The sequence below is a fragment of the Symphalangus syndactylus genome, chromosome 7 (genome assembly GCF_028878055.3).
Source record: "Symphalangus syndactylus isolate Jambi chromosome 7, NHGRI_mSymSyn1-v2.1_pri, whole genome shotgun sequence".
NCBI classification, from domain to species: Eukaryota; Metazoa; Chordata; class Mammalia; order Primates; family Hylobatidae; genus Symphalangus; species Symphalangus syndactylus.
The window spans coordinates 122,937,082-122,955,519 of NC_072429.2; the positions used below are offsets into that span (position 1 = coordinate 122,937,082).

The window sequence follows — 18,438 nt, forward strand, 5'->3', positions numbered from 1 at the left end:
TTGAGCTAACTACTGGTCTGCTCTGTGCGTCAGTTGTAAAATGAGGGTAGTAATATTACATACTTCAGAGAGAGGGGCAGAGCTGTAAATGTTGTAACACAAAGAACACTCCGTAGTACCTCATACGTAGTAAGCACTAGTAAGCCAAAATGTATCTGAGACAAGTCTCAATTTAGAAGTTTATTTTGCCAAGAATAAGGACATGCCTGTGATATAACCTCAAGAGGTCTTGATGACATGTGTCCAAAGTGGTCAGGCCTCAACTTGGTTTTATACATTTTAGGGAGATATAAGACATCAATCAATACATGTAAGATGTATGTTGGTTTGGTCTGGAAAGGCGGGACAACTGGAAGTGGGGGCTTCCAGTTCATAGGCAGATTCAAAGATTTTCCAATTGGAAATTGGTTACTGTCTAAAAACCTGGAATCAATAGAAAGGAATGTCTAGGTTATGATAAGGGGTTGTGAAGACCAAGGTTTTTTCATGCATATGAAGCCTCAAGGTAACAGCCTTTAGAGAAGATAGATTATCAGACTTGAAGAGTCTGTTCTATGAGTCTTAACGTCTTTGTTGATGTTAACAGTAATGAGGCATGTCTGACTCCCCCTTCCCATCAATGGCCTGAACTCGCTTTTCAGGTTAATTTTAGAACGCTTTTGGCGGAGAGGAGGAGTCCATTCAGATGGTCGTGGGGCTTAAAATTTTATTTTTGGCTTACACATTCAAGTGATATTCCCATATTTTTAATGTTAGCAGGACTATCTAATGAATTGGAAAGTTGTACAGGATGCATTAAGTGAAAAGAGAAAAATCTCATTTCTATAAACCACATTTATATGTATAGGAGAAAGGGATAGTCATAGACAGAGAGAGGGCTAAGCACCAATACACAGAGCAGTGGTCAACTTTTTAGGGATGAAATTATGAAAAATGTTTCCATTCTCATGTTTTTGCCCACGTATATATGCTCTGAATTTTCCATATTTAACAAATGTTAATTTATAATAGGAAAAAATGGTTAAAGAGATATAGAACTCATGGCAATCTCTTACTCTGCTTTGTGTTCCCTCATTGGAAAAACAGTGTTGGGAACCCACTAAATTCACTTCCTGTCCTGGAGAGTAGATACAAAGACAATAAGACTAGTCTCTGACCTCAAGGGGTTTAGTGGATGCCAAGAAGGAGGTGAAGTGGGGTGAGGAGGCTCTCATGGGGTTGTCATGCTAAAGCAGGGGAAGACTAAAGCCAATAATCCAGGCTCAGGGAGCAGAGGAGGTGCTCAGCAGTGAAGCTACCTGCAGCTGAGGCTTGCAAGTTAAGTATTGTTAACTTAAGAGTTAAAACAAGCTCTTCCTTTGTCTTTTACCTGCTACCATGTGATTAATCTTTTGATGGCACCAAACGTGGCTCAGTCCTATTTGTACTCCCAATACCTACCACATAGTTGTGATCAAATGTGGTACTGATTGAATGAGTAGGAAGTGAAGGGTGAACAAATGAATGAGGATGGTGATTGAGAAGCTCTTCTGTTACTTTTAGAAAATGCTTCCCTAACTGTTAGGGTCATCTCTCCACAGGTACCCTGGAAATGAACCTCAACAGTTTCCCTCGAGCAGCTAAGTCTGCCAAAGGCTGTGATCTTGCCAAGTTTGAAAATGCAAGTGAGGAGACCAAGATCTCTATATTCCAGCAAAAACGTGTGCGTGGCTGGTGGCCTTTTTCTAAAAGCAAAGAACTCACAGTAAGTGACAGCTACAGGAGGTGGAGGAGATGGGGGAAGTTGGGGGCATCATGCTCTTCCAATGAGTCATTTTGTGAACTTCAAGTAAAATGCCTTGAAATGACATGAGCCCTTCATGTAGAGGTTCTACTAAGATGCAAGAATTTTTAAAGCTTTATAAATGCAAGAAGACTTAGCTGTCTATGTTGAGGTGATTTTCTATCCTTTTGGCCTGAACTTATGCCCCGGCATTAATTTTTTTCAACATTTCTTAAGATTATGCATAAAGTCCTGAGTAATGTAAAATTTCAATGCAATTACTTTATGCCTTCATCCTCAAATGTAAGACATGATTTAAAAAGTGATCCATCCTTTCAAAAGAAGGTGATGGCAGGAGAAGCCATTTATCCCTTTTCCCGAATTGTCCACTTCCTGCCAATGCATGTCAGACTGTTTGGCATGTGTTTGGAGGAATTTTTGACCTTTCACAAATATTGGGAAGACAGTTTCTTCTTCCTGTTCTTTCAACTCCCTCACTGATCCTCTGTAAGGCAGCAGGGATGACTTGTGAGGTTGGAAAATGGTACTGAGACTAATAGCAGGGTCTTTTTTCTGCTGCTAGCCTCCCCTTGGGATGAGTGCATTCTGCCCTCTGTTTCTAGTGCCTTGTGGCAAAAGCACACCTAGGACAGGATTTTTCTGGTAGCAGGTCTGGATAGAGACCCATTTCTCTTTCTGTCTCTGCTCTGAGGATCCAGTGGGTGTGAGGCAGGGATTCCCCTTGTACCTCACTGGGTAAATGGGAGCTGCTGGTCTGACTTCACAGTGTCTAGTTTTATTGTATTTTCTGAGAGTTCGTCTGTTCTATCCATTCTTAATTGGATCCCCTTGATTGGTGAGGTTGCTGGAGAGGCTCCAGCCTGTTTCATTCCCCCTCAAGTACTTAATGAGGGTTTACTACATGCCAGCCTCTGGGCTTGGTTCTGGGCAATCAATATTTGTTGGATGCATGAATGAAACCAGAAATGAATTAGTCATGGCCTCTGCTCTCAGCCAGCTCAGAGTCCAGTGAGAGGGACAAATAGTTCAACATCCAATCATTTGTGGAATAACCAAGGTGTGAAATGCAGGGAAGGAATGGAGAGGTGGGAGGGATGCAATTGTCCTGATGGAGTTGAGGGTTCAAACAGGACAAAGGACAATGAAAAGGCATTTTATAGATGAAAAAGAGCAGATATCTACTCCAAGTGAAAGAACCATGATGAATACAGTATGAAGGCATAAAGTGGCTCCTGGTAGAAGGCTAACAACCCTCTGATCAAAATTCCTGAGCACAGTACAAGGTTGACAAATGGGGATTGCCAGGCCCAGAAGTCCAAACTCTTATCCTTTGACATCATTCTAATTTCTGTATATTCATAAGCAGTAAATTTAGATGCATGATCATATAATAGCAGTCATCTATTATATTTTATATCCCTTTAGATTTTGAGATATATGTACAGACTCTTGTTATTTAATCCTAATTACTCTTCATTTTCCATGTCATTTACTTATTTCTTCATTTCATCCAACAAATAGTTACTGAGCTTCTATTAAATGATAGGCCCTGGGAATAAGGCATGAGTAATACAAACAAGGTCTCTGTCATCACAGAGCTTACAGTCTAAAGTCAAGTTCAGACATGCAGACATATACATGCAAAACCACAGCTAGCTACTCACGCATACTCCAAGAAAGCAATGACTTAGAACAAAAGCTGGGCAGAAGACAAAACACTGAATCAAAGCTTATCCAATGCAGGGATTTCCATTCACTATGATGGAAGGGGAAGGCCTTTCTGTGCCTGTGAAACTAAGTTGAAACTTGATGAATGAAATGTAGTGAGCCACGGGAGGAAAAGCATTTCCCACAGAGCAAATTCCACAGACGAATGGCCTGAGGTGGGAATGAGTTCAGTGCTTTGGACAAACTAAAATCCCAATGAACAAAAACCTCCCATAACTGGTGTGTGATGCATGAGGGCAGTGCTGGTGAAGTGGAGAGGACACAAGAGCCTGATCACACAAGCCTCGAGACTGGTGAAAAGCTTGGACTTCATTCTCAAAAGAAAGCCATTGCATGGTCTCCAGCAGGGAGGGGATCTGCCTCACCTAGGAAACACATCCCCTTAATGCTGTGTGGACAATGGTCAGAAGAGGGTCAAAACTGGAGAGAGAGGACTAGGCAGAGATGTAAGAAAAAAGAGTAAAACTGTGCTAAAATAGGAACTCAGAGAGGAGGCTCTTTGGAGAAGGGCACTTGGTTAACTGTGTCAAATGCTCCTGAGAGTTTAAGAAGCCACAAAGATGTGTCCATTGGACTTAATGGCATGGAGGTTCCTGGTGACCTTTTAAAAAGTAGCATTGTGAATGTCCATAGCAGCATTATTCATAATAGCCCCAAAGCAGAAACACTCAAATGTCCATCAGCTGATGAGTCAATTTTTAAAATGCAGTATATCCATACAATGGAATATTATTCAGTCATGAAAAGGAATGAAATACTGATACGTGCACCAACATGGATGAACCTTGCAAAGGTTATGCTAAGTGAAAGAAGCCTGTCATGAAAGACCACATACTGGTCTGATTTCATTTATGTGAAATGCTCAGAATAGGCAAATCCATAGAAAATAGATGAGTAGTTGCCAGGGGCTGGGGTAGGGTGGAAGGGGAATGGGGAGCAACTGGTATGGAGTTTCTTTTTGGGGTGATTAAAAAAAAGTACTGCCATCACCACTATTTGATTTCAGAACAATTTTTGAACATATTAAAATCTGTGTAATTGTTGTATAATTTAAAAGAGTGAACTTGGTGAAACCCCATCTCTACTAAAAATACAAAAAATTAGCTGGGTGTGGTGGCAGGTGCCTGTAGTCCCAGCTACACTGTACTCCAGCCTGGGCGACAGAGTGAGACTCTGTCTCAAAAAAAAAAAAAAAAAAAAAAAAAAGAGTGAACGTTATGATATGTGAATTATATCTCAATTTTTTAAAAGCAATGTTAGTGGAATGGTGAAGACAGAAGTAGATGAATGTGGATGGTCCAGTGAATGAGAAGCAGGTTAGTGTAGACTCTCTAGAAACCTCCACAGTTTCATCTCTCACTGCTCCCCTCTCAACCATCCTGAACCCTTCCCGGACTCTTGCTTGTCTGGTCTGTGGACTGGTCCTTCTGCCTAGATTGCCTTAGCCTCTTTCTCTGAGAAAACTCCTAGTCCTTAAATATTTGGAGATTCTTTTTAGCAGTTGCCCCTCTGAGAAGCCTTCTTGGGTATCCTCAGCCTGGGTGGGCTTGCCTTCTACTTCCCTACATGTATCTCTTGACACACTGATTTGAACTTGTCCGTGGACTTCATGGTTCTTCTACTGTCAGCAATTTGAGTCCAAAAAGTATGTTTTTGCTTTCTGTTCCCTTAATTTTCAGTGTCTAATGTGGTACATAGCACATAATACGCAAATATTTATTGAATGAATCAATTAATTCAAGAATAATTAATTGACCCTACTATAAGAGATTATAAGGTTTTCTTCTGTTTACTCAGTGTACTGAGCACATAGGAAGTGCTCAGTAAATGTTCTTTGAAAATGGACACATTAGTACACATTGATTTATATGATTATCTAAGTGTCAGCTTACAAGCCAGAGAGGAATAAAGAAATGATAGAAGACAGGTAGATTTTAATGGCAAGGGGATCAAAAGATTTAGATAGATTACACAGTGGCAAATGGATAAACATTTGGGCTGTGGCAGTCTGTCTTCCTAGACTGTATTAAGATCCGTAGAAGCATTTGAGCGTATGATCTGAGCCCCACCTGCTAGGTACCAGAGTAGTGGCAATTTCCATGATTTTTCACCTTCTTTCCATGCTGTCCTTGCCTTGCCAGAGCCTAGGTATGTCAGGTTATTATAGTGATTTAAATTAATTTGTTGAATAGTTTTGTAATGACTGGGCCTTAAGTGAGACATTTATGTGGGAAATTTACTGTCTGGTTTGATTGACTCAATGCAGAGTTTTTCTGCCTTTGCGCTTTGGACGGTCCATTTGAAGATCCCTCTTTGTCTTTGATCTCATGAGGGAAAACCTAACAGAGCCACTAAGGTCAGATCACCTCTTATAGTCCTATCATGAAAGAGAAGCCTCTTTTATGAGGACATGTACATTTTATAATTTAAGATCCCACAGAGGACTTCTGTGCATTAAAAAATGCATGTCTGTGTTAAAAGTTTCAAAAGCTTTCCAGCTTGTCCTAGGGATTGTGATCAGTAATAATGAGAGGGGTGGATTCCACCCTAGAATGGCCCCAGGGCAGCAGATAAGCAATGCATTCAAGGCTAACTGAGGCCAAGCACAGTGTCACCCACCTGTAGTCTCAGCTACTTGGGATGTTGAGGTAAGAGGATCCCTGGAGCCCAGGAGCTCAAGTCTACCCTGGGCAACATAGACCTTGTTTGTAATAATAACAAATACTGACTCCTGGATTCCATCCTTGAAGAAATAAGAAAAACCATCTTGAAGAAATAAGAAAAACCATCTTGGGTTCAAAGCCTGGATCCATTATTTACCAGCTATCTTAACTTTACCATGAGCCTCAGCTTTCTTAGCTGTAAAGATTGAGAAAATTAAAGTATGCACCTCATGAGCTGTCATTACCCTGAAATGAGATAGAATCTGTGTGCCTAGAACATACTAAGTGTTCATAAATGTCAGATTTTCGCTTGAGCCATTACTCAGCAATAAACTGTTTTGACCATTCCCTGCTCTCACCTCCTTCTGGGCCCCAAGATGAGGGAAAAGCCTCAAACTCAAAATACCTAAATATCTTAGTCAATATTAACATCTAATCCTTAGGGGTTACACTTTTGGTAAATATAAGAAAAAAAAGAAGGGGCTGGGTGTGGTGGCTCATACCTGTAATCCCAGCACTTTGGAGTAGGAGGACGTTCTTGAGCCCGAGAGTTTGAGACCAGACTGGGCAACACAGTGAGACCCCGTCTCTACAAAAAATTTTAAAATTTGCCAGGCATGGTGGTATCTAACCTCTAGTCCCAGCTACTCAGGAGGCTGAGGAAATAGGATCCCTTGAACCCAGGAGTTCAAGGTTGCAGTGAGCTATGATCACACCTTTGCATTCCAGCCTGGGCAACATAGGGGGTTCCTGTCTCCATAGAAAAAAAGAAAGAAAAGAAAAAGAAAGGGGGAAGGGGGAAGAATAGAACCTCTAGCAACGTACTCTTAACTACTTTATAAATGATTCTCCTGATGAATTGGCCATGATGAATTTTCACAGGAGATTGTTTTAAAGATTTGAAATGGCTACGTTGTCTCATGCTGAGAAAAAATTCAGGATATGGACACCTGTGGATGGGTTAAGGAGTGGAAAGTTTAATAGAAGAAAGGAGAGGAGCTCCTTGAGAGAGAGAGAGATACATGTCCAAAAAAGTGGTGAGGTGGTGGACTGCAGCAGATTTTATAGGCAGGCTGGAGAAGGCAGTGTCTGATTTACATAGGGTTCACAGATTGGTTCAATCAGGTATGACGTTTACATAGGGCCCAGGAAAGGCTGGTTGCCCCACCCTAATCGTATTGTGCAAATAGGCTTTCCAGTTGATCGATACCATCTTACCTGTTCTTTACATGTGGCTGACAGAAGGGAAGATGGAGCCTCCATCTTGAACATGCCTAGTCCCTAGTCCCTGCCAGCATGCACCCATGAAAGCTCCCAGCTTGCTTGTCTATGTCTTCAGTTCAACTTTACAGGCTGCTCTTTGTTAGCAAATGATTTGGGGGTGCTTTTCGTTAAAGAGAAAGGCCTGACTGGGTGCGGTGGCTCACGCCTGTAATCCCAGCATTTTGAGAGGCCAAGGCAGGCAGATCACGAGGTCAGGAGATCAAGACCATCCTGGCTAACGTGGTGAAACCCTGTCTTTACTAAAAATACAAACAATTCGCCAGGCGTGGTGGTGGCCGCCTGTAGTCCCAGCTACTCGGGAGGCTGAGGCAGGAGAATGGCGTGAACCTGGGAGTCAGAGCTTGGCAGTGAGCCGAGATCGCACCACTGAACTCCAGCCTGGGCGACAGAGCAAGACTCCGTCTCAAAAAAAAAAAAAAAAGGAGGCCTTACCGAAGACTCCCATACCCTTACTACCTGCCTAAGTGATTTCTTCTTAACACCTATATCACTTTCTGTAGCAAGGATAGGGGCTTCTAATTAAATGCTCTTCATTTCTATCAACGTAGTTTTCTCCTGAGTCTAGATGATCATGTTGCTCCTTCAGCAGTTCATTTTTCAACAGTTACAGAGAGCTTCCCTTGGGCAGGGCTTTGGTAGGATATCCTGAATACAGACATGAATAGGATGCAGCTCTTGCCCCCAAGAAGCTGCTGTCTTGAGGGGAAGACAGACAAGAGAAGCAACCATCAGAACAGTCAGAACAGCTCTGACTGTGGTAGTAACAAGTGTTGCTAATATGAACTGACTACCAGAACCAGTTCTGAAAGACTGAACATACAAACAGCAGTGGTCAGACCACATGTGACAATAAAGCTACAACCTCTGCAGCAACCAGCCCCAAACCGTCAGAGCTTGGGCAATGACTGCAAGCTTCCCTAATTGGCGCCCCTCCTTCCAAATATGTTCCCCTAACTAATCACATATGACAGCCCCCTACTTAGCCTGCTTCCAGTTTCCCCACACGAGCACCTTTCAGTCAGAACACATCTGATGACTTCCCTTTTCTTGTATCTTCCTCTCTACCTAAGTGATGGTAGCTCTAAATAAATAGCCTCTGTTTGTTCTTATCTTGGTGATCTTTGTTGATTTCCACAGCACTAAACACTGAATGTATACTAATTCATTTATCTGCTAAAACCCCCTAAAAATATATATAATCAATCAGTCCCAATTTTATAGATAAGGAAGATGAGGCACAGAGAGCTTAAGTAGCTTGCCTCATATCGCACAGCTAGTCAGGAAGGATGAGATTCAAACACAAGCAGTTCACTTCTACACTCTTGAGTCCTAACCACTGCGCCATACTTCCTTTTCTGTCAAAGAGCCATAGAAACAGAAGGGACATCCAAACTGTCCTGGGGTTACCAGCAATCTTCACCACAGAGGTGAAGTCTGAGGTGATATTTTTGGGGGAAATACAATTTAAAACAAAGTCTCCCAACTAAAAAGCTGGTAAAGTTTTATCATTGAGTAGTCACTAAAAACAACCTGTTAAGAGACTGCAAAGACAGAAATTTCATCCTTTTATATAGCTGAGCAGCAATCACCCATTACATACATATTTTCAGGAGAAAATATGACTAGTTCTCAAATAAGAGGAATTCACAGCACCATTTGTCACACATTGTTCTAGATTCACATGGTCATTGAAGTGACCATTTATATTACTTGATTAGTTTTACCCAAAGGAAAAGCAAACTTCTCAAATCTTTATGCCACCTGCCAGAGATTTTTTAAACATATTTATTTTTAAAGCTGTTATCAGTGCCCCCCCACCCCAGCGTGTCATTTAATCAGCCTTCTCAAATCTTTATGACAGGAGGTAGTTGTGCAACTTGGAGCAAAGTGCTCACCAAAGTTAGCCTCCTACCCTCCCACAGAAACTAGGGTATAGGGTGCTATTCTCTTGATGTTTACACTTGAAGGAGATGGTTCTCAGATCCTTGAAAAAGACATTCTTGGGTGTTAAAGACAAAAGGCCTGTCAGCTTTCAAAACAATTTATATACATTACAAAGAGAAGAGAAAGTACTTTTACTACTTTTCTAAAGTAAATGCGCTAAGAGAAAAGAAAAGTGGGAAGGAAATCTCTCCCCATTTTCAACAGGGAGAACTAAGCCTCTCATTTTTAATTTTTATTTGCCCTTACACCTCCTAAAGGGAAAATAAGAATTGACTTCATTTTCATGCATACTAGTGGCCCATGGTCAGAGCCTTGGCTAAGCAGCATGGAACCTGGTCCTGAAAGCCCTGCTTTGGCCTGCAGAAGGGATGTATTCCAGCTACCCTTGTCCTCTTGTTCTCTTGTTACAGGAAAGGGGTCCCAGTCCAGACCCCAAGAGAGGGCTCTTGGATCTTGGGCAAGAAGGAATTCAGGGTGAGTCTGTAAAGAGAAAGCAAGTTTATTAAGAAAGTGAAGGAATAAAAGAATGGCTACTCCAGAGACTGAGCAGCCCCGAGGAGGGCTGCTAGTTGCCCATTTTTGTGGTTATTTCTTGATGATATGCTAAACAAGGGGTGGATTCATGCCTTCGCTTTTTAGACCATATAGGGTAACTTCCTGACATTACTGTGGCATTTGTAAACTATCACGGTTTTCGCTGGTGGGAGTGTAGCAGTGAGGATGACCAGAGGTCACTCTCTTCCTCTGGTCGTTGGTTTTGCTGGGTTTTGGCTGGCTTCTTCACTGCAACCTGTTTTATCAGCAAGGTCTTTATGACCTGTATCTTGTGCTGACCTCCTATCTCATCCTGTGACTTAGAATGCCTTAACCGTCCGGAATGCAGCCCAGTAGGTCTCAGCTCCATTGTACCCAGCTCCTATTCAAGATGGAGTTGCTCCGGTTCAGATGCCTCTGACACTCTTTCCCCCTTAAGTAACCAATAACCTTATTAAGAAAATAACTTTCTCCTAATGGGGTAGCAAGTTAGGTGGTCCAGAGTAAATGGTGTAATGGAAAACTCCTGCCACTCCTGGGGGCACTTCTGTTTCCATGTGTGTAAAATCACTAGGTTAGACTGGGTGCCTCCAATACGCATATCCAGCCTAAACATTCTCTAATCCCAACTCCGTGTGCACTCTCCTCCCATTCTTTGAAGCCTGCATTTGAACATACTGTCTGGTTTTAGTTGCTGGCAGGCAAGATAGGGTTTGTTTATGGCCACTGCCACCTGCCAGATTTACTTTTAAAGCTGCTTATCAGTGGCCCCCAGCAGTATCATTTAGATCACACAGCTTCTAGTGTGGAATGTGGCTGTCCTCATAGTAAATGAAAAACAGCTCCACGGGATTGCTGAGGAGTGGGGACCCTTAGGAGAAAGAAAGGGAATATCTGCGACCATGTTCTTCATGAAGCACATTGCACTATGCATTTTATATGCCTTATCCCAAGTCATCCTACTCAGAGCAACCTTTAAAGAAATCATTCTTTTAAGAGATAAAGACAAAAAAATTTATTTTACAAGTTAATCCCACAAATCAACAGGCAGCCAAGGTAAATTCCATCTCCTGTACATCAACAACTAAAACTCAAAGGGAGGTTTCTATGCTTCCAGTTTGGTGTGAAAAACAGCTGTTAGCATCCATTATGGCTACATACTTATTCACTGTTGAATCTTTAGAACGTAACATATAAGATAAATTCCTAGCATCCTGAAGTTCACAGCTTAGCTGGGGAGGGTGGTAGATAGATCATTTAAATAATATTTAGCAAGATCAGATAGGAGCAGAGGAAGGAGATATTTTTATATAAAGATTATTCTTAAGGTAGGGTATATAATGTACATGTATAGGAAATTCGAAAAGCACAAAAAGGTAGAAAAAATAGCACACATATGTATACCATCTAAAGAAAACTCTTGCTAACGGTTTGGTTATTCCTAATATTTTCTCTATGCATAAATTTTACTTCCCTTTACATAATAATCAATCATTCCATACTTAAAACAGTGACTTCTTCATTTTGTTCCACTCAGTTTTCTAATGAGCATTCCCCTACATTATACTAGCAATATTATTAACACTTTATATTCTCAAAATAAAAATGCCAGTTTAATCATTGTGTTTGTCCTCAACATTTATTCATTTAAAAAATTTGAGCATACAGAAAAGTTGAAATGGAACAATGATCAGCCATTGATCCACCACCAAGATTCAACACTTGCTAATATTTTGCCACATTTATTTTGTCAATATATTTGGGTATACTCCATTGATATATGAAGTATATTTGAGTATTCGTATGTATATATGCCTATTTTTTGACTGAACAATTTAAGCTGTAGACAGTCTGACACTCTACCCCTAAATACCTCAGCATGCATCTCTCAGGAATATAGACACTCTCCTACATAACCACAATGCTGTCACCACATATAAGTAAGCAATGATTCCCTAATATAATCTGATCTCCACACCATATTCATGTCTCCATCTAGAAAAAGAATACCCTATTGTCCCCAAAATGTCTTGTATAGCTGTTTCCTTTTCAAAACAAGACTCAATCATGGTTTATGTACTGCTTTGCATTATTATATCTCTTTGGTCCAGGTTAAAACAATCTTCTGACATTTTCCCTTCATGTTGACTATTTGATGAGACTAGGCTTGCCTTATCTGGTTGTTTTCTCATCATATTGCTTATCTTATTCTCTATCCTCTGTATTTCCTGTGAAGTGTAAGTTAGATATGACAGCATTTATCAAGTTGTTTCATATGTGATACTGTTTACTCCATAGCGGATCATGCCAGGAGGCACATGCTATCAGATGGTCTCACTATTAGTGATGCTGTGTTTGCTCACTTGACTATGTTGGTAAATACAAGATCTCTTCACTGTAAAGGCACATTTTCCCCTTTGCAGTTAGCAGGCAACTGGTGGGTAACGTGGTGCTGTGGGGAATTCCTGTTCTGCTCTACCCAAAGGCTTTAATAACTACTGGCAATCTTAATTATTTCATTGGTTTTATAAAAATTTTTCTAACCCTTCCTTACATCTGTCTGTCTAAGCTATTGATCGATCTATTTACCTACCTACTATCATTTTTCTCCATTTATTGGTTGGCATTTATCTGTTAAAAAGAGCTTTCTCTCATCAATTGGAAATAAATCAGTCACCCTCCTCCCCTACCCCCCAAAAAGACAGGATAAATACATAATTATATCACTTAATAAACAAATTTTAGAATTCAGAGTTGGTGTAAGAGTCATCTCTAATGATTTTTCCCTTACTTTTTTTGTTGTTATTGTTATCACTATGGATTCATGGATTTTTAACAAATATGTTGTAAGCTCTATCCACTGAAGAATCTAGAAGTAAAATCACCCAGTAGCAAAGAAGCCTCCTAGCACCTAGATCCTGTTTCTATGTATCAGCTCCTACTAAAAACCAACCAACCAAAGAACAAAAAACAGGGATCTTTGGGGAAATGGCTGACTCCAGGTCTGGGGCAGATAAAATCCAAAATGAGTCTGGGACATCTCGGTGGGGCAAATAGGACAATTTGAACATCCAAAAGAATAATGACTGTGCTTTGTACACAAGACTTTTTCTGAGTTTTGAATTACTTCCTTAGCTACCCAGAAATGGAATTCCTACATTCAGCATATAAGATTATATATGACATACAATACACACGTAGTTGTATACGTGTATATATTTGTATACAACTACATGTGTATTTTTGTGGTCATATATCTATGTATATACATGCATGTATGTGATGTAACTATATATACACTTAAATACATGTATACATATATAATATATGCAATGTGTGTGTGTGTATATACATATATATATATAGATATTCCTTTTCCTAAAAGATTTTGTCAGCATACTTTCCTCTATTAGCATATGAGAATGCCTCATGTAATTCCAGTCAGGGGTGTCTTTTAATAAGCAATAATCATTGCTGAAGGCATGTCCATTCCAAATGCAATCACTTCTCAGCCTCTGAAGGCATCCCTTCTGTAGGTATGGTGCAGTTTGGCACATTATATATGTGGTATGACAAATCCAGTCTTCTCAAGGATCTTTTCTTATTGTCTCCCATCCACGGATATCATTAGGCTAGTAGTCTCTTGAACTGTCTATTTTTATTAGCTCTGATTTAAAATTACATTTAGAGGATATTATTAGCTTATGACCTCTCCTTGGTGCTGAGCTGAATGCTGATGGTTGAAACAGGACAGGAAACCTCTGTGTGGAACGATACCCAGAGCAGCGGCATTTATCGAAGCCGTCAGTAAACACCTTTCCCCTGCAGCCTTCCCAATGCCCGATAGATGCATTGTGACCGTTCTAGCAGGGTGGTGGAGCTGGTGCAAGGCTCTTCATGATGATAACAAATGACGCCTATCTCTAGGACAGAAGTAATTTAATATTCTCTGCCTCCCTTTTCTTTGCATTTCTTTTCCTATAGGAATCTGGGCCTGTGGGACTTTTCTGGTATTTTCTCTACGGGCAGAAGATGTTTTCTGTTAAACTGCATGTTTCTGTTGATGAAATAGTGTTGAAGTTAACAACTACCATAGTTAAAGGCTTTCCTTTAACAGGCCCTAGGCTAAGCACTGCATATGTGTTATTTCATTTATTTTTCAAAGCAACCTTATAGGGTACATGCTGTTAATAGCCTCAGTACAGTGAGACTTAAAGAGGGCAGGTGACTTACCCAAGATCACACAGATAGTAAATTGTAGAGCCTGGTTTCAAATGCAGATCTGTCTATTCACAAGTCCTATTCACTTGACTATTTGCTGTATGTGTTGTGCTATGCTATGCCATGCCATGCTATGCTATGCTATAATATTAAGCTATCCAAAGCCAGCCCACAGAGATCAAAAGCATATACTAATGCCAGAGCAATGACAGCAATTATGGGGTTCCTCTTGAATATTTCAGAAACAGCACATTTATTCATTGTTAAATAAATAGTCTACTTTTTTTCTTCCAGAACAAGGTGCCACTTAGACACGTAAAGTAGCAGAGGAATGGAGTTTGGCATCAAAGGACCTTGGTGCAAATCCCGGTTTTGTAATATCAGTTAGCAAATATCACCAAGCCTTGGTTTCCTTGGCTGTAAAATAATAATAAAAATGCCGTCTATTTTGTCAGATAGCCAAAAAGGGCATGCATGAAGTACCATGCAAGTTATAAAGTGCCAGAGCTGAGTTTATTGTTATTAAGAGTAGAGAACAAAGGGGCAGCTGCGATCCTCTTCCTGTGGCCCTAACTTATTCTCTGTTGATTTCTATTCTCTCTTCCAAGCATTCTGGATCCTAGCAATCGGTTAGCTCCTCTTAAGCTGACTCTACTTCAAATTAGAGGAATTGGATGAAGTTCCTAGTGTATAACATACTGCTCAGTGGAGCTTAAGTTACCTGTAAATGATCTCTGGAAATAAGTCTGTTTTGTACATTGGAGAACATTTTTCCATGAGTTTTGGACTTAACTTTGCCTTTCATCAATCCTAGAAGTTAGAGCCAGATAGCCCTAGAAAGCATCTGGCCATTTGACAGATGAGAAAACTGAGACTCAAGGAGACAGATACCATTGGATGGTGATTAGGAAGACAAATATGGAAACATGTTAGAGCTAGGCAGGCTCTTATAAACCTTCTAGTCCAATTTTCTGGCAATTAGATGAATAAGCTGGGAGGCAGCCTGCTATAATCGAAAGAGTATGAGCTTTGGTATACAGACCTGGGTTCAAATTCCAGTTGGTTGGCTTGTTGCCTATGTGACCTTGGAAAAGTTATTTGATCTGTGATTTCATTTCTTCATCTACATAAGGGAGACCTACCTTGCTTATTGCTATGATTGATAGACAGATAAATGATAGAATAAACAAACCTGGGACAAAGTGAGCGATCAGTAAGATACATATATCTTACTGTATACATATCTTACTGAGATATATATATATGTATAAGATATATATACACAGTTAGATACATTATTACTCCACTATTGATGGATGTGTAAAGGAAGAATTAAAATCAATAGAAGCTTTATATTTTTTCCCACAGTTTTCAAATATTTTCTGAGTGCCTATATGTGCAAGTCATTGCCTATGGGGCTAAGATTTCTCAATGGGAATGACAGACTACATATATACATGTTTTCATGAAACATTTCTAGGTCATAGGACATTTAATGCTACTCTGAGTTGGGCCAGGGTTCCAGTTCAAAGGATGAATGAGACCATCTAGATTTTAACTCATGATTTAACCTGTAATGAAAGTCCACTGCACTTCTTTAATAATTAATTCAGGCAGCTCTGCCACTCCCTGTCTTCTCCTGTCCCTCAACCTTACCCCATGTATTCTATATCTTTCTTATGTCTCCCATGATTATATTATGATGGCTGCCAGCAACCAAACCTACTTGTGAAGAAGTCCTGACCTTTTTAGGGTGAATGGGTGAGTTAACACAAGACCACTGCCTCGGCAGAATCTTAGACTTTTGTACTGGGGTAAGAAATCAGTCATGCCTCTGAAGTGAAGTAATGCCCAGTCCATGTGTGATTCAGAGGAAGAAGCTTTATCAGCAATCGTGTGTAATAAAATGCTTCACTCCTACCAGCTCTGCCTCCCTCCTATCATCTTGAATTTCAATGCACAAAACCAAAAGAGGCAGGAGAAATGAGGGTCTCTGTCACCAAGAATAGGAGCTCCAGGAGATCAGAAATTCTGTTTTTCTTAATCATTAAGGCTCTAGTGCCTAGAACAGTGCGTGGCATACAAAGGATCCCCAACAGTACTGAATGAATGAGTGAACAAGAGAAAATGTCTCTTAACTTTTGTGGGGGTCCTATCTCATCCTTTGATAAATCAAGACATACATCCCTGACAGAAACGATGGCATAGTGCTCTAAAGAAACACATTACTCACAATTTTCAAATAAAATAGGCCATTTCTTATTGAGGGAACAGGAAGAGGGAGGGAGTGCTATAATAAAAGGATAACCCTAAAATAACTCGTGGGGACAACAAAAAGAATGAAGAATGACAGAAAAAAGCCATTCAGCAAATGTGGGGCCACTGTCACCAATTTCCTCTTGAGAACTGACAGAGAAGACAGACTGTATCAGAATCAAAAGGGTCTGCCACTCAAGTAATTAGTCCCCTTTCTAATTACTGTAATATTTTTTCAGATATCAAGTGTTTACAACAAGAATAGTACATGTGACTGAGCTTGTGTGTCTGTGTGGACACATGGGACCCTTTCCTTCCACAAATCTTGAAATAACATCATTCCTAGGCTTTTACTGTTCATCATAAAAACGGCTTCTCCCAGGACCAAAAAAAAGCAACAATATTTATCAAAAATAAAGCAGCGGGATAATCAAAATACTTCCTGGAATTCTCCAACTTGGTAACACTTCTAGAAGGTTGCCATTGGCTCAGTGGGTCTTTGTCACTAGAAACAAAAGCTTTTCCATCTTTTTGCAGGGCAAGGTTGAAGCTGAGTTCCACCTAGTTACAGCAGAAGAAGCTGAGAAAAATCCTGTTGGAAAAGCCCGCAAGGAGCCAGAGCCCCTGGCCAAGCCCAAGTGAGTGGAGTTGCGAGTGGGAACATCAGAAATGGGAAGGGGCCTTTGCAGTCCTTGCTGGTGTCTGATAGTGGCATTTCTTTAGAGCAGCCCCGTGGGAGAACTGGGAAGCCAGGAGGCAGTCAACTGGTGCTTTCCAACCTGTGTAGCTTTTCGAAGAAAAAGCTAGATATAAGAAATATAAGACATAAACTATGCCTTCCAGGAGCTTTCGATCTATTTGGGGAACATAACACATTCATAAAATAGTTGTCAGAGTGTAGAAGAGTCTGTAGTTTCAAAAGGGGGTGAGTCAAGCGATGAATGAGTTAGGAACTTGAAGTGAAGGGAATCATTGGGGCCTGAGGCTGTCAGGAAAGACTTCTTAGAAAAGGTGGGAGTTGAGCTGGCAGGTTGGACAGATGGAGGGTGGCGGGGCCTTGGGCTGGATTCTAACTGGCCTCTTGCTCTCTGCTCCACACCACCCTGTAACCATGATAAAGGAATCCTCATCATACAAATGTCAGGCTGCTCCTGCTTCAGGCGACATGCTCTTCTCCCATTTTCAGGGCTCTCCCTATGGGTCCTCAGAAAGTGGGAGTCAGAAACACCTCCTGGGGTCTTAAGCATTCTGAGTGTTGACAGGATGACCCCCTTTTTTGATTTTCTCTTCCTTCCCCCTCAGCCGCCCAGACACCTCCTTTTCCTGGTTCATGAGCCCCTTTAAGTGCCTGTACTACCTCATCTGGAAGAATTACAAAAAGTACATCATCATTGCTTTCATTCTGATCATCCTCATCATCTTCCTGGTCCTTTTCATCTACACCTTGCCAGGAGCCATCAGCCGAAGGATCGTTGTGGGCTCATAGAGAATCATGGAGGACCCAGATCCTCACCATATACTAATCCTCTCTTCCTCATCTGGGAGCATCTAAGAACATGTCCTATGCATGGTACTGTGCTGAGTGCTAAGGGGACAGATCAACGTTTCTTGGAAGAGATGGAAAAGAAACATTTTCTCCCTGCTCCAACCCCTGCTTCCAAGTTGCAAACTTATAAGGCATGTTTTATCCCTTGGGCAGCATGAAATACGGCACTTTCACCTCATGGTAATCAACAATGACCTCAAACTGACTTAAATCAATGTTTTCTTTATGTAATTGGTTATATTCTGAGTTTAGTTCTGGGTCGGAGATTTTACTAGAAGTATTTTATTTTAAATAAATTTTTAGGCCAGTTGTGGTGGCTCACGCCTATAATCCCAGCACTTTGGGAGGCTGAGGCAGGTGGATCACTTGAGGCCGGGAGTTCAAGACCAGCCTGGCCAACATAGTGAAACTGCTTCTATACTAAAAATACAAAAATTATCGGGCATGGTGGCACGCACCTGTAATCCCAGCCACTTGGG

General features: G+C 40.8%; 1 protein-coding gene across 2 annotated transcripts in view; it reads left to right on the top strand.

Annotated features, from left to right (window-relative positions):
* FER1L6 (fer-1 like family member 6) overlaps positions 1–18,213 on the top strand; it is a 260,996-nt gene extending 242,783 nt beyond the window's left edge. For both annotated transcript variants that reach the window (XM_055287184.2, XM_055287185.2), the window contains exons 39-41: positions 1,581–1,744; positions 16,951–17,051; positions 17,716–18,213. In XM_055287184.2, the coding sequence (XP_055143159.1) occupies positions 1,581–1,744; positions 16,951–17,051; positions 17,716–17,899 (449 nt within the window). In that variant the 3' untranslated portion in view covers positions 17,900–18,213. The remainder of the gene's footprint in view (positions 1–1,580; positions 1,745–16,950; positions 17,052–17,715) is intronic.
* Positions 18,214–18,438: the final 225 nt, after the last annotated feature.